Source organism: Podarcis cretensis (assembly GCF_951804945.1).
Source record: "Podarcis cretensis genome assembly, chromosome: 15".
NCBI lineage: Eukaryota > Metazoa > Chordata > Lepidosauria > Squamata > Lacertidae > Podarcis > Podarcis cretensis.
In genome coordinates, this window is record NC_137185.1 from 260,388 (window position 1) to 271,632 (window position 11,245).

General features: G+C 49.6%; 1 protein-coding gene across 1 annotated transcript in view; it reads left to right on the forward strand.

The window, feature by feature from the left end:
- SPAG5 (sperm associated antigen 5) overlaps positions 1–6,174 on the forward strand; it is a 29,278-nt gene extending 23,104 nt beyond the window's left edge. Inside the window, exons 17-23 of the mRNA XM_079956074.1 lie at positions 12–135; positions 1,655–1,754; positions 3,725–3,805; positions 4,235–4,375; positions 4,683–4,757; positions 4,895–4,975; positions 5,994–6,174. Coding sequence (XP_079812200.1) covers positions 12–135; positions 1,655–1,754; positions 3,725–3,805; positions 4,235–4,375; positions 4,683–4,757; positions 4,895–4,975; positions 5,994–6,065 — 674 coding nt within the window. The 3' untranslated portion in view covers positions 6,066–6,174. The remainder of the gene's footprint in view (positions 1–11; positions 136–1,654; positions 1,755–3,724; positions 3,806–4,234; positions 4,376–4,682; positions 4,758–4,894; positions 4,976–5,993) is intronic.
- The last annotated feature ends 5,071 nt before the right edge of the window (positions 6,175–11,245 follow it).

Consider the following 11,245-nt stretch of genomic DNA (forward strand, 5'->3'; position numbering starts at 1 on the left):
CCCGTCCGCAGAGCTCCAGGATCAACTCTCTACCCACGTCCAAGACTTGCTGTCCGTTTCAGAACAGCTCCGCCTCCTGGCTTCGCAGCAGCAGAGGGCTGCCCAGGAGGAGAGGGAAACCCTGCAGGCGGAAATGTAAGTGGGTTTGGGGGCTTGCTTTGCGCTGGGGAAACCCAGAGGTGAAGATGCTCTACCTGAGGTTCCTGCATTGAAGGAGCTTGGGCTACAGGACCCTTCCAACATCTCAATAGTGATGGGGAATGCACAGGTGGGGAATGCTTACTTTTTTGTGAGTCTTATATTACCTGTAAAGGGAACCTTTACATGGATTAATATATTATTATCCTGTTGAAGCTGTGCTGTGTCTTTTCTCCTCCTAGGCTATGACACCTAGTGGTTCGATTTTTTTATTCTTTTACCTTTTTCATTAACAAATCAAGTTATTTTATTTTTAAAAAGAAACAGCACATCTGGTTTAAATAAAGGGAAATGGGTACAGCAGAGGAGCAGGAACTTGTTTCCAGCTGCCTTCTCTTCCGGGGGCCACAATCCATGGAGGCCCCAATCTCTTTCTCTCATAGAGAGGTCAAAGCGATTCTTTGAATATTTTCAAGGTGCAGTCAGGATTCCCACTTGAAGCATTGGGGAGGGGGGCACCTCAGGCTCTGTGGGCTGAATGTGGCCCCCCAGACCTCTCCGCCTGGCCCCTGAGACTCTCCCCGGACCACGCCCCTTGCTTTGCCCTCTCTACAAGTGTTTTGGAAATGTGCCCTTAGCTTCTTCCTTGCCTAATAATAATAATAATAATAATAATAATAATAATAATAATAATACATTTAATTTATACCCCACCCTCCCCGGCCAGAGCCGGTCTCAGGGCGGCTAACACCAGTAAAATGACAGTAAAAACATAATAGGAAGAAAAAAAGAAGAAAAAACCCCAATTTAAAATACAAGTTAAAATGCAATTTAAAATGCAGCCTCATTTTAAAAGTAGCCCATAGATCAAGACCATAAGGGGAGGGAAACATAAGGGTCAGACTGAGTCCAAACCAAAGGCCAGGCGGAAAAGCTCTGTCTTGCAGGCCCTGCGGAAAGATGTCAAGTCCCGCAGGGCCCTGGTCTCTTGGGCCAGAGCGTTCCACCAAGTGAAAAAGAATAAAAAAATCAGTCACATCCTGGGAGGAGAAAAGACACAGTGCAGCTCCAACAGGACAATAATATATTAATCCGTGTAAAGGTTCCCTTTACAGGTAATATAAGACTCACAAAAAAATGAGCGTTCCCCACCTGTGCATTCCATCACTATTGAGAAGAAACATTTTGCCTAGTCTTAAATGGGCCAGGCTTTTGCGTATACGGGAGGTGCTGGGTGACCTTCTGCCACAATATTTGTACAAGAAATAAAACCATGCGTTGTATATATTATTAAAAGGTCCTTTTCGCTCTGCTGTTTAGATACTGTTAGATTATGAGATACATTTTCAAGATGGACAGTCCTAGAATCGTAGAACTGTTGAGTTGAAAGGCACCCCGGTGTCATCTAGTCCAACCCCTTGCCATGCGGGATCAATTGAGATTATTCCCCCAGACAGGGTAATGCAGAGTTGAATTTAGGGCCCTCTCTCCCTTCTCCCCCCCCCCCCCCCTGCAGTTTGCGGCTCCAGGGCCTGGGGAGGGAGCTGGAGGCTGAGGTCGATTCCCGCGACGCCAGCATCGCCCAGCTGAGCAAGGCTCTCCGCGACAGGAAGCAGGTGAGGTTGCCAGGAGGAGGGGGATCTGGGTCAGGATGGAGCTGCAGGGCTCGGAGGATCTGGGTCACGGATCGGCCAGGGATCCGCTTCTAGGGCGTTGCAGCAACCAGGGAGCCAGCCTCCATCTCGATCAGCCTGCATGTCTCTGAAGCCGCTGTGGAATAGATAGGTAGATAATTTATTACAGTCAAAGACCAGCTCACATAACATAATACAATAAAAACAGTGTTCATAAAGATAAAATATACAATCAGAGCAGATTGCAGCAATAGCTCATGAGTTAAAATTGAGATATATGCATACACCTGTACAGCTGAAATTTGGCCTACCATAAAAAATTGACCCTGAGGCGCCCCAAAGGGCGACTTCAGCATTTCCCTAGTAAGCTAATTTATTCTAGAGGGTGATCTGTGCCTACAAATCTGGATGCAGAATCTGGCTACCAGCCAGGTCGTCTTGTGATCTTTGCCTAAGAGGAGAGAATTAGGTTTAGACTTGTCTGAAAGATCGGTGAGCCTCTTCAGCAAAGGATCAATGGTGTCTCTATGAATCTCAGCGTAAAAAGGACATCTAAAAATATATATGCTCGGGGCTTCCTGTTTCCCCTATTGGGCAGGCGCAAAGTCTCTGTGTGTACGGGACTCTTCTATAGGAGCCTTCCAGAACCGGTGAGGGCAAGGCTGAGCTTCTAGCAAGAGCAAAAGCCCTTCTTGCGTTTTTGGATGTGAGGAAATAGAGATATGTTGCTGGAGCGGCTACATATCTCCCGTTTTCTATGTGCTGTGGAATAAAAAAAAGAGGATTGTAGAGTTGGAAGGGACCCCCAATTGTTATCCAGTCCAGCCCCCTTCAATGCAGGAATCACAGCTGCAGAATCTTTGGCAGATGGCCACCCAAGCTCTCTTTACAAGACAGGAAATTCCACCACCTTCCCAGGGACTGTCAAACAGCTCTTAATGTCAGAAAGTTCTTCCTAAGCTTTAGAAAGGAATCCCCTTTCTTCTTGTTTGACGCCTTCGCAAAATAGATTCCAGGGTAAGGGACATAGCCTGAAAATAAGGAGCACATATTTTAATCAGAAGGGACGCGGGTGGCGCTGTGGGTTAAACCACTGAGCCTAGGGCTTGCCAATTAGAAGGTCGGCGGTTCGAATCCCCGTGACGGGGTGAGCTCCCTTTGCTCGGTCCCTGCTCCTGCCAACCTAGCAGTTTGAAAGCACCTCAAAGTGCAAGTAGATAAATGGGTACCGCTCCAGCGGGAAGGTAAACGGCATTTCCGTGTGCTGCTCTGGTTTGCCAGAAGCGGCTCAGTCCTGCTGGCCACATGACCCGGAAGCTGTCTGTCGACAAACGCCGGGTCCCTCGGCCTATAGAGCGAGATGAGCGCCGCAACCCCAGAGTCGGCCACGACTGGACCTAATGGTCAGGGGTCCCTTTACCTTTACCTTTTATTTTAATCAGAAACCAAGAAGAGAAGAGCTTTAAGAAGGAATGGGGAAAATTTACAATGCATTTAAGAGAACACTGAAAACAACCAAAACTTTGGCAGGATTTGAGTAATGCTTGTAATGTACGAAAACTAGGGTAAAAATGGATTATTATTTTTTATTTTAAAAAACAGAAAATTAAGGGAAGCAATTGAAAAAAAGAATGATCATGGTAACCATGGAAGGGCAGAGGGGAGTTGAAGGATTCAGGGAAATCCTAAATGATGATGTTGGTGTTTAATGCGTGAATTTAAATTTGCAATGTAAAAATATTTGACGAAGAAAAGAAAGAAAATAAGGAACGCTTGGAGCACGGAAGGTGGGATGGGTTGTCCAAACTCTTTCCTCTCCCTGGGCAGCATCTGCCGCCCTGTTTCCCACCACCAGGGTCCAAGGGACTAGAAACTTAGCCAGGCTTTGGTGAAACCACTGTGAAGCCTTTCTTCCGCCCCGCCCTCTTACGCTCTCTCTCTCTCACACCCAGGACGAAAAGGAGCTTCAGGAAGTTATCCGGCAGCAGGACAGGAAGCTTCAGCAGCTGGATGACCAGAGTGCGGACATCCGGGTAGGTCCAAGGGCCCCCTACCCCCTGGCATTCTCAGAGATCTGTGTGCCTCGGGAAGGAGAACGTCCTGGAGCTCACAGGAAAAGCTGCCTTAATATGTACATGGTCCATAGACTGCAATACCGCCTGCCCTGGCTGGCAGCAAGCGCTCTCCAGGGTTTCAGGAAGAGGGTCTCCCCCAGGCCACCGGGGAATTGAACCTGGCGGCTTCTGCATGCCAAGCAGGTGCTCTGCCACTTAGCTGCAGCCGCTTCTCTGATTCTAGTCCTCATTGCCTGAAATAAGGGGCTGGTTTAAGTGGGAACATGGGCAGCAGTCATGATGTTCTGTGCTGCCTTCACCCTCCAGCCTCCTGCAAAGGGGTGGGTTGCTGAACCCCGAGTGGCTGCTAAACGCCCCCCGCCCCCAATCTCTCTCTCCCTTCCTCAGATCCTAAAACTGGAGTTGGATCAGCTGAAATCTGACCTCCGCAGCTGTGAGATGGAGAGGTCAGCCCTGTGGGAAGAGCTCAGGGAGCAGAAGCCGTCCAGCGCGGATTGGGTCCAGGAGAAGATGTGTCTGCAGCGGCAGGTATGGGGCTGGGTGGCGTCACGATCCGGGCAGCGGCAGTAGTCCATCCTCAAGCTTATCCACGCATGGACTGCGGCCATCTGGCTCTCCCCGCGTGGCCAGAGATTTATTTGCACTCAATGAATTTTCAGGTGGTTTTATTTGCACTGAGAAAAAAAATATCATTTGGGTCTTTTGTGGGGTCTCTTGGAACAGATCCTGCAGAAACAGTAAAGGCTCTTCAACTCTTTCCCCCCCCTCCCCCAATCCCACGGTGACCCCAAACCACCACCCTGTGGTTCAAGACGTAGCCTTCTTGTCTCCTTAGGTTGCCAGGCTGAGGGAACTTCTGGCTGGCAAGGACAGCGAGAACATGGACCTCGTGATGAGATACCAAGGCCGGGTGAGGACCTGGGGTGAGGGATGCAGGAAAGGAGCCTTCCGGGGAGGGCCAGGAAATGGCCGCCCTTGCATGGATCAGCCCCCTAACTCCTCGCTCTTTTCGCCCCCTAACTCGTTCTTTCTGCTCCTGGCTTCCAGGTGAGGCATCTGGAGGAGCATCTTCTCCACGCTCAACGGGAGGTGAAGGCACTCAAGAGGACGGAGGCAAAGATAAAGGAGGTGAGACCCACTTGGTCTTGGGATGTGAGACCGTATCTGGGGAGCTTGGAAGGCCAGATCGGGTCTCGGGGGCCTCGAGAAGTGAGGCCAAATTTGGGGGTCTTGGGAAGCGAGACATGATCCCCCGAGGGTCTAGTGCACCTTCGATTTCCTTTGCCCACCTCCCTCGGGATTTCTTCCCTCCCCCTTTTTTAAAAAAGCCAAGGGACTCCGTCCTCCATCTTGGCCAGGGAGGATGATGGGACTTGTAGTCCAGGAAAATCTGGAGGGCCACAGATATCTACACCCCCCCAATTTGGTTGCATTAGAGCAGGGGCCAGCAAACTTTTTCAGCAGGGGGCCAGTCCTCTGTCCCTCAGACCTTGTGGGGGGCCGGACTATTTTTTTTGGGGGGGGGATAAACGAATTCCTATGCCCCACAAATAACCCAGAGATGCATTTTAAATAAAAGCACACATTCTACTCATGTAGAAACACGCTGATTCCTGGACCGTCTGTGGGCCAGATTTAGAAGGCGATTGGGCCGGATCCGGCCCCCGGGCCTTAGTTTGCCTACCCATGCAAGAGGGTGCAGGTGGAAGATTTTCTCTGTCTCTGGCCCTTCCTTTCCCCCAAAAGTAACTCTTTATGACTTTTATGGAAAGAAAATCCTAACTTCCTAGTCCTCCAGCGCGGGGCGGGGGGGGGGGCAACCTGCTGCCCAACTGACCTGTGCAATATTTATCCTGCACCGCGCATGCACTGTCACCACAGCAAAAATTGTATAAAAAGGTGGAAGGGTATTGAGGCTTCGAGCTTAAAAAGGGCTCTGCTAGGGTGGTTTGTAGCATAAGGCTGGTCCACCCCTGGTGGGAGACAGAATGGTTTCCACAAGCAGTGCCCTTTCTTAGACCTAAGGGGCTAGTCCTCTTGATCTGCGGCTTGGGCTTTGAAAGACCCCCCTCCCCATCTCAAAAGGCGAGGAAGCCACTGCCAGCCCCCTCCGTTCCCCAATGCCTCTTTTTCCTCCAACCTCCAGGTGATGTCTTCGCTTCCTGCTGAAGCTTCCCACATCTCGGAAGTGCGCTTAATTCTCGACCTTCTCGGATGAAGCCGACCGAGGGCTGGGGAGAATAGGACGGAGAAAGGGGCTCTTTGCCGGCCTGATCCAGCCGCATGTGTGTATTTAAATAAATGTGTGTGTGTGTCTTTTGCAAGGATCGGTTTGTCTCCAAGTGTGAAGGTCATTTGGGCGGACGGGAGTGTCATGTCCTCTCAGCCGCACATGGGAGTTGTAGTCCCGATGCGCCCACGAGGACCAGCGTGTTGCGTTTGGGTGGGTGTGTGCAAAAGCTGTCCAGATTTGGGCACTACAACTCCCATGTGCGGCTGGTGGGAGTTATAGTCCAAAGGTGCTGGCTGCTTGTCCAACTTATTTGTGGCTTTTCTAATCTGCCTTGGTATGCCCAGTGACCTGGCGGCTGAGTGGGGGGAGAGGGACCCTGGTCTCTCCCAGGGCCTAATACTCATCTAATTCCCACAGCACAACCCTGCCAGGTAGGATAGGCTGAGAGGCCCAAGGACAGTCGGTGAGAGCTTCAAGGCCTGACTGGTGGGGATTTGAATCCTGCTCTCTCCTAGGTCATGGCTGACACTGTAACCACCACACCACACTGCCAATGAAAGGTTGGGGTCCCCACCCCCAAATCACCCGCAACTGGTGCTTTTTCAAGTAGGGAGGCCAAGGATTGAACCATCCACCTTCTGCATGCCAAGCAAGGGCTGCATGCAACAACAACAATAATAAATTTATTGTTTATACCCCGCCCATCTGGCTGGGTTTCCCCAGCCACTCTGGGCGGCTTCCAACAAAATATTAAAATACCGTAATGCATCAAACCTTAAAAGCTTCCCTAAAAAGGGCTGCCTTCAGATGTCTTCTGAAAGTCTGGTAGTTGTTGTTCTCTTTGACATCTGGTGGGAGGGCGTTCCACAGGGCAGGTGCCACTACCGAGAAGGCCCTCTGCCTGGTTCCCTGTAGCTTGACTTCTCACAGTGAGGGAACCACCAGAAGGCCCTCGGTGCTGGACCTCAGTGTCCGGGTAGAACGATGGGGGTGGAGACGCTCCTTCAGGTATACTGGGCAAATGCACAAAGGAGGAGAGGTCTCTCGATGGCTCCTAGCAACGGCGGCTTGGCTCTGCCACAATTTTTCCGAAACTAGTTGCTGGAAACTGCAGGAGGGGAGAAGATGCTTGCTCTCATCTGGCTGGCTCTTCTGGTGTTCTGATGGAACCTCCAGTTCCAGAGGCAGTCTATCTGGGTTCCTCCTTCCATTGGGCCGCTGTGAGATCTGCTGGATGTGTGGAGCCGCAGGATCACCTTCGGTTCCACACGGACGTCTCGCGGCATTGGGGATCCTCCAGCTGTAGCGTTCCCAAAGTAAGGAAGGATTGGACTCTGATTAATAGAATACACACGAGGCTTGATCAGCAAGACTCTGGGAGGAGTGCATATAATAATCCTCCCTCTCCGCCCCTCGGCCCAGGTCGTTTTATTCACAAAAGAACTTTTTACACAGTGTTTGTAAGAACCAATCAGATTTCCCCTGAGCATTTCAAAAAACCCCACGTGGGACAAAGTTAAATCAGATAAATTCTTTTAACTACAAAGAAACTATTTCCTACTTGAGCATGCATAGTAGTCCAGAGTAAATAAAAGAGGAAGCAAGGAGGAATGGTTTTAGGATACCCCGGAGGTCATAAACAGGAATAAACAGGATGGCAGTATTTGCCATCTTGTGAACTCTCTTCCTGGCCCTTAAGATCTATCTAAAGATTAAACTATATCAAAGTAACCTACTATCTTTATGTACTGAGGATGCCTGATAAAGCAACTGGCCTGTGTACAGAATGCTTATAGGTGCCTGTCAGGTGTAGAGAAAGCAAATGGCCGGAGATGCAGAGGCCTGTGGGATTTGATCAGAAACCATTGTCAATGAATCAAACCCAGTCAACGCCGTGCTTTCATAGCGGACACAGTGGCTTGCTGCATATTTCATAATTCCTCATAGCAATCCCACCTGACCCCCACACTCTGGATATCTGCACCCCTACATCCAGCCGCCCTGGAAAGTGGGAGGTGTGATAGGAATTTTGAGGTCTTAGATATATGGTAATGTTCATAAGTGTACCAACCAAGCATGTACATAGATCAGCACAGGAAGGCCGACCGGAAACCATTTTTTATTCCCAAACTGACCAAATGTTTTCTCTGCAAGGTCAAAGGAAAATGGAAAAGCCTCCCCATTGTTTTTTCCTTCACAAATCCTGTCTTAAGGGTATGTCTGTGTTTGAATAGGGTGTGAGCCTGTGACCTGGCCCAGGAACGAAGTATTTATCATTACAAAAGACTGGCCAGGCTCCCCAGGAAATCCAATCAAGTAACCTGCCAGACAGGAGATAAACAACATTCAAATTTGTTATGTACTGAAGTTCTCACCTTGGGCCACCAGGGGCATACTGTAGATAGTTTTCACTCAGGTCCACATATGCAAATAAGGGATTGAAAATGATGTTCAGTGATTGGATAGTTACAGAAAGTGGTTACAGTTGTGTTATAGTGGAGCTCTATATAAGCAGGCTGGCTGAACCCTTCAGTTCAGTTCAGTTCAGTTCTGGCCTGTGAATAAACAAGAACTTTGAAGAATTGCTATGTCATCTGATATGTTCACCCACAACTTAACACTGGCAATGAAGGTGGGATGGATGGACAACTGAGCACAGCCAGATGCAGCCACCCTCTGAGATGAGCTGAATCACGGAGCTGAAACACTGAGTGAAATCACGGAGCAGAACCAATTCAGAGCTGACCATTCTGGCTAGAGCACTGTGTTCCATCCATCGCCTCCACGTCGGCATCAGAACCATGGCTTCACTTGTGCCTCTACCGCCGTTTGCCCCAGCCTCTGAATCATGGGACTCCTACCTCGCTCAGTTCGACTGCTACCTCCAAGCCAACGAGCTGACGGAAGTATCACAGGAGCGTAAGCGGGGCCTATTCCTCAGCCTCTGTGGGCCTGAGGTGTTCGAGACGGCCCAAGCATTGGTTGCGCCTGTAGCAGTCCAGGCAACACCGTGGGACACGATTCAAGAGAAGCTCTGCAACTGCAACTTAAAATTTCTGTTTTAGACTGCCTTTTCTGTGATGTAGGTATGATGTATCTGAGGGGTGGTCTTAGGTTACACCCCTTCTGTGATGTATGTATGATGTTTCTGGGGGTGGTCTTGATCTACAGGGTGGCAATTTCAAAAGTCTTTATAAGGCCTTACGCGCCATAGTTCTGGGTTCCCCCTCTCCCCTGCGGGTGAGGGGAGCACCCTGTTGCAACAAATCAATAAAGATCAGGCTTACTAGCTGCTTTGCTTTTCAATATTCTCTGGCTGGCCTCTGTTATTCTCTCCTACCAATAGGGAACCTACATAAGGACTCTATATGGGCTCTTGGATACCCCATAAGGGAAAAGGGCCATTTTTGTTTACACAGAGGCCAGGGCCCAGAGTTGGCCTGCCTGTCCCCTGTGAGACGGGAGCAAAAAGAAAGCAAAGAGTCTGCAAATGGCGGCCACTCTCAGCCTCCACCCTCTGATTCAGCCCAGCCCCTCGTTTTATTCCCAAGTCATTGATTGACTTAATTTCATTTCTCTCCCAGCTGCCGTGCTCATCCTTTTTTTGCTGCCGCGCACACACAGCCTGCAGCCAGTTCTGTCCCCAATTTAGCCCCACCTCAAGAAGGTGCTGGATCCGTCCCTCTGCCCTTGGGCGTCCTCCTTCACGGGTGACCTAGCTTCTCTGGGGCGGAGCGTGGGGGGGTCCTCCTTCTCCCCCGCCGTGGCCTAGATTCCCCTTGTCCCAGCTCCCTGCTCAGAGTTATGTCTCTCTTCTGGGAGGTGGGGTGGGGGCTATGGCAAGAAGCATTTCTCTGCCTCTGTGGCTACAGGACCACTTGCCTTCCTCCCCTCTTCATTAAAAAGCAGCAGCATGCTTCCTTCTAGACTTCCACCCACCCTCCCTTCGTGGCCTTCTGCTTGCAAGCTCTCCCCCGCTGAAAGCAGGCCACCAGAACAGGCCTTTCCCCACCCTGCTTAAAGTTCTTAAAATCTTTTTAAAAAAATAATAATAATTCTGCAACCTGTATAGTTGTTGGTTTGTGCATCTCTCCCCCCCCCCATTTTTTTTTATTTCATAAAATTTATGCACCGCTCGATTGTGAAAATCCCCCTCAAAGCAGTTTACACAAAAGATCGTTAAGAAAAATAAACAGCAATAATTTTGAAGAGGCGCCAAAGAGATTGCAGCGGAAACGCCTGCCCTGGTGTCAAGTGGCAGGGAGTTCCAAAGTTACTCAGGGTTGCAATGTCTCCGTCCCCAAAATGGCAATAGGTTGTTCTAGCAGGAGCTCTTCATCTCTCTGTCTTTTCATCACTGGTTGACGTCTGCCTTTTAACTGCAGAAGAACGTTCTCTCACCCTACGCACCTGTCCTGGTTTTTTGCTGTTCCAGGAACCCCAATGGCCACAGTTAAAATGCTTCTAACAGCCTCTCTCTCGCCATCAAGCATCCTGAGTCCCAGAGGATAGAATACAGAGGTTACAATATCCAAAATATTGAGAGGCCTCTATATTCATCATTTATGTTCCTCTATGCCAGAGGTTTCCCAGACTTTTTGGGACCCCTGCCCTATAAAAAGCAATATTCAGGATAGCTGTTTGGACAACCCACTAAGGGAAGTAATAGCACCAGACCGGAGGAAGAGATAATTGCACATTGATTCAAGGTCCAATTAAAACTATTTAATTCAATTAATTCAACCAAACAGATGAATCTGGACCCAGTGACAGTCTGGCAGTCTCTTCCACCTCCAGCCCCCCCCCCACTGCCAACCCTTTAGTATCCCTACTAGGAAATCCCACCACCTCCAGGGGGCGTTAGCGCACACTTTGGCTTTATGCTGAGCACTAACACATGCGTATGGATGTCAAAGCTCCGTCATGCGGACACAAAATTAATACATTTACCCGCACCAAACGCTGTGCGATGTTGTCCTGCCTGTTTTTGGGGTTAATCCTGGGTCCCTCTTAGGAAGGCCAAGGGGCAGCCCTCTGGAACGTGGGGCTGGGAGATTCCCTTCCTGCTATCATCAGAATCATCCAGCCTCAGCCTCTTGACAGCTCTCTAAAAATATTATCTATATGCATCTTTTAATTTTGGAAGACGTTAATATCTGAAGGGT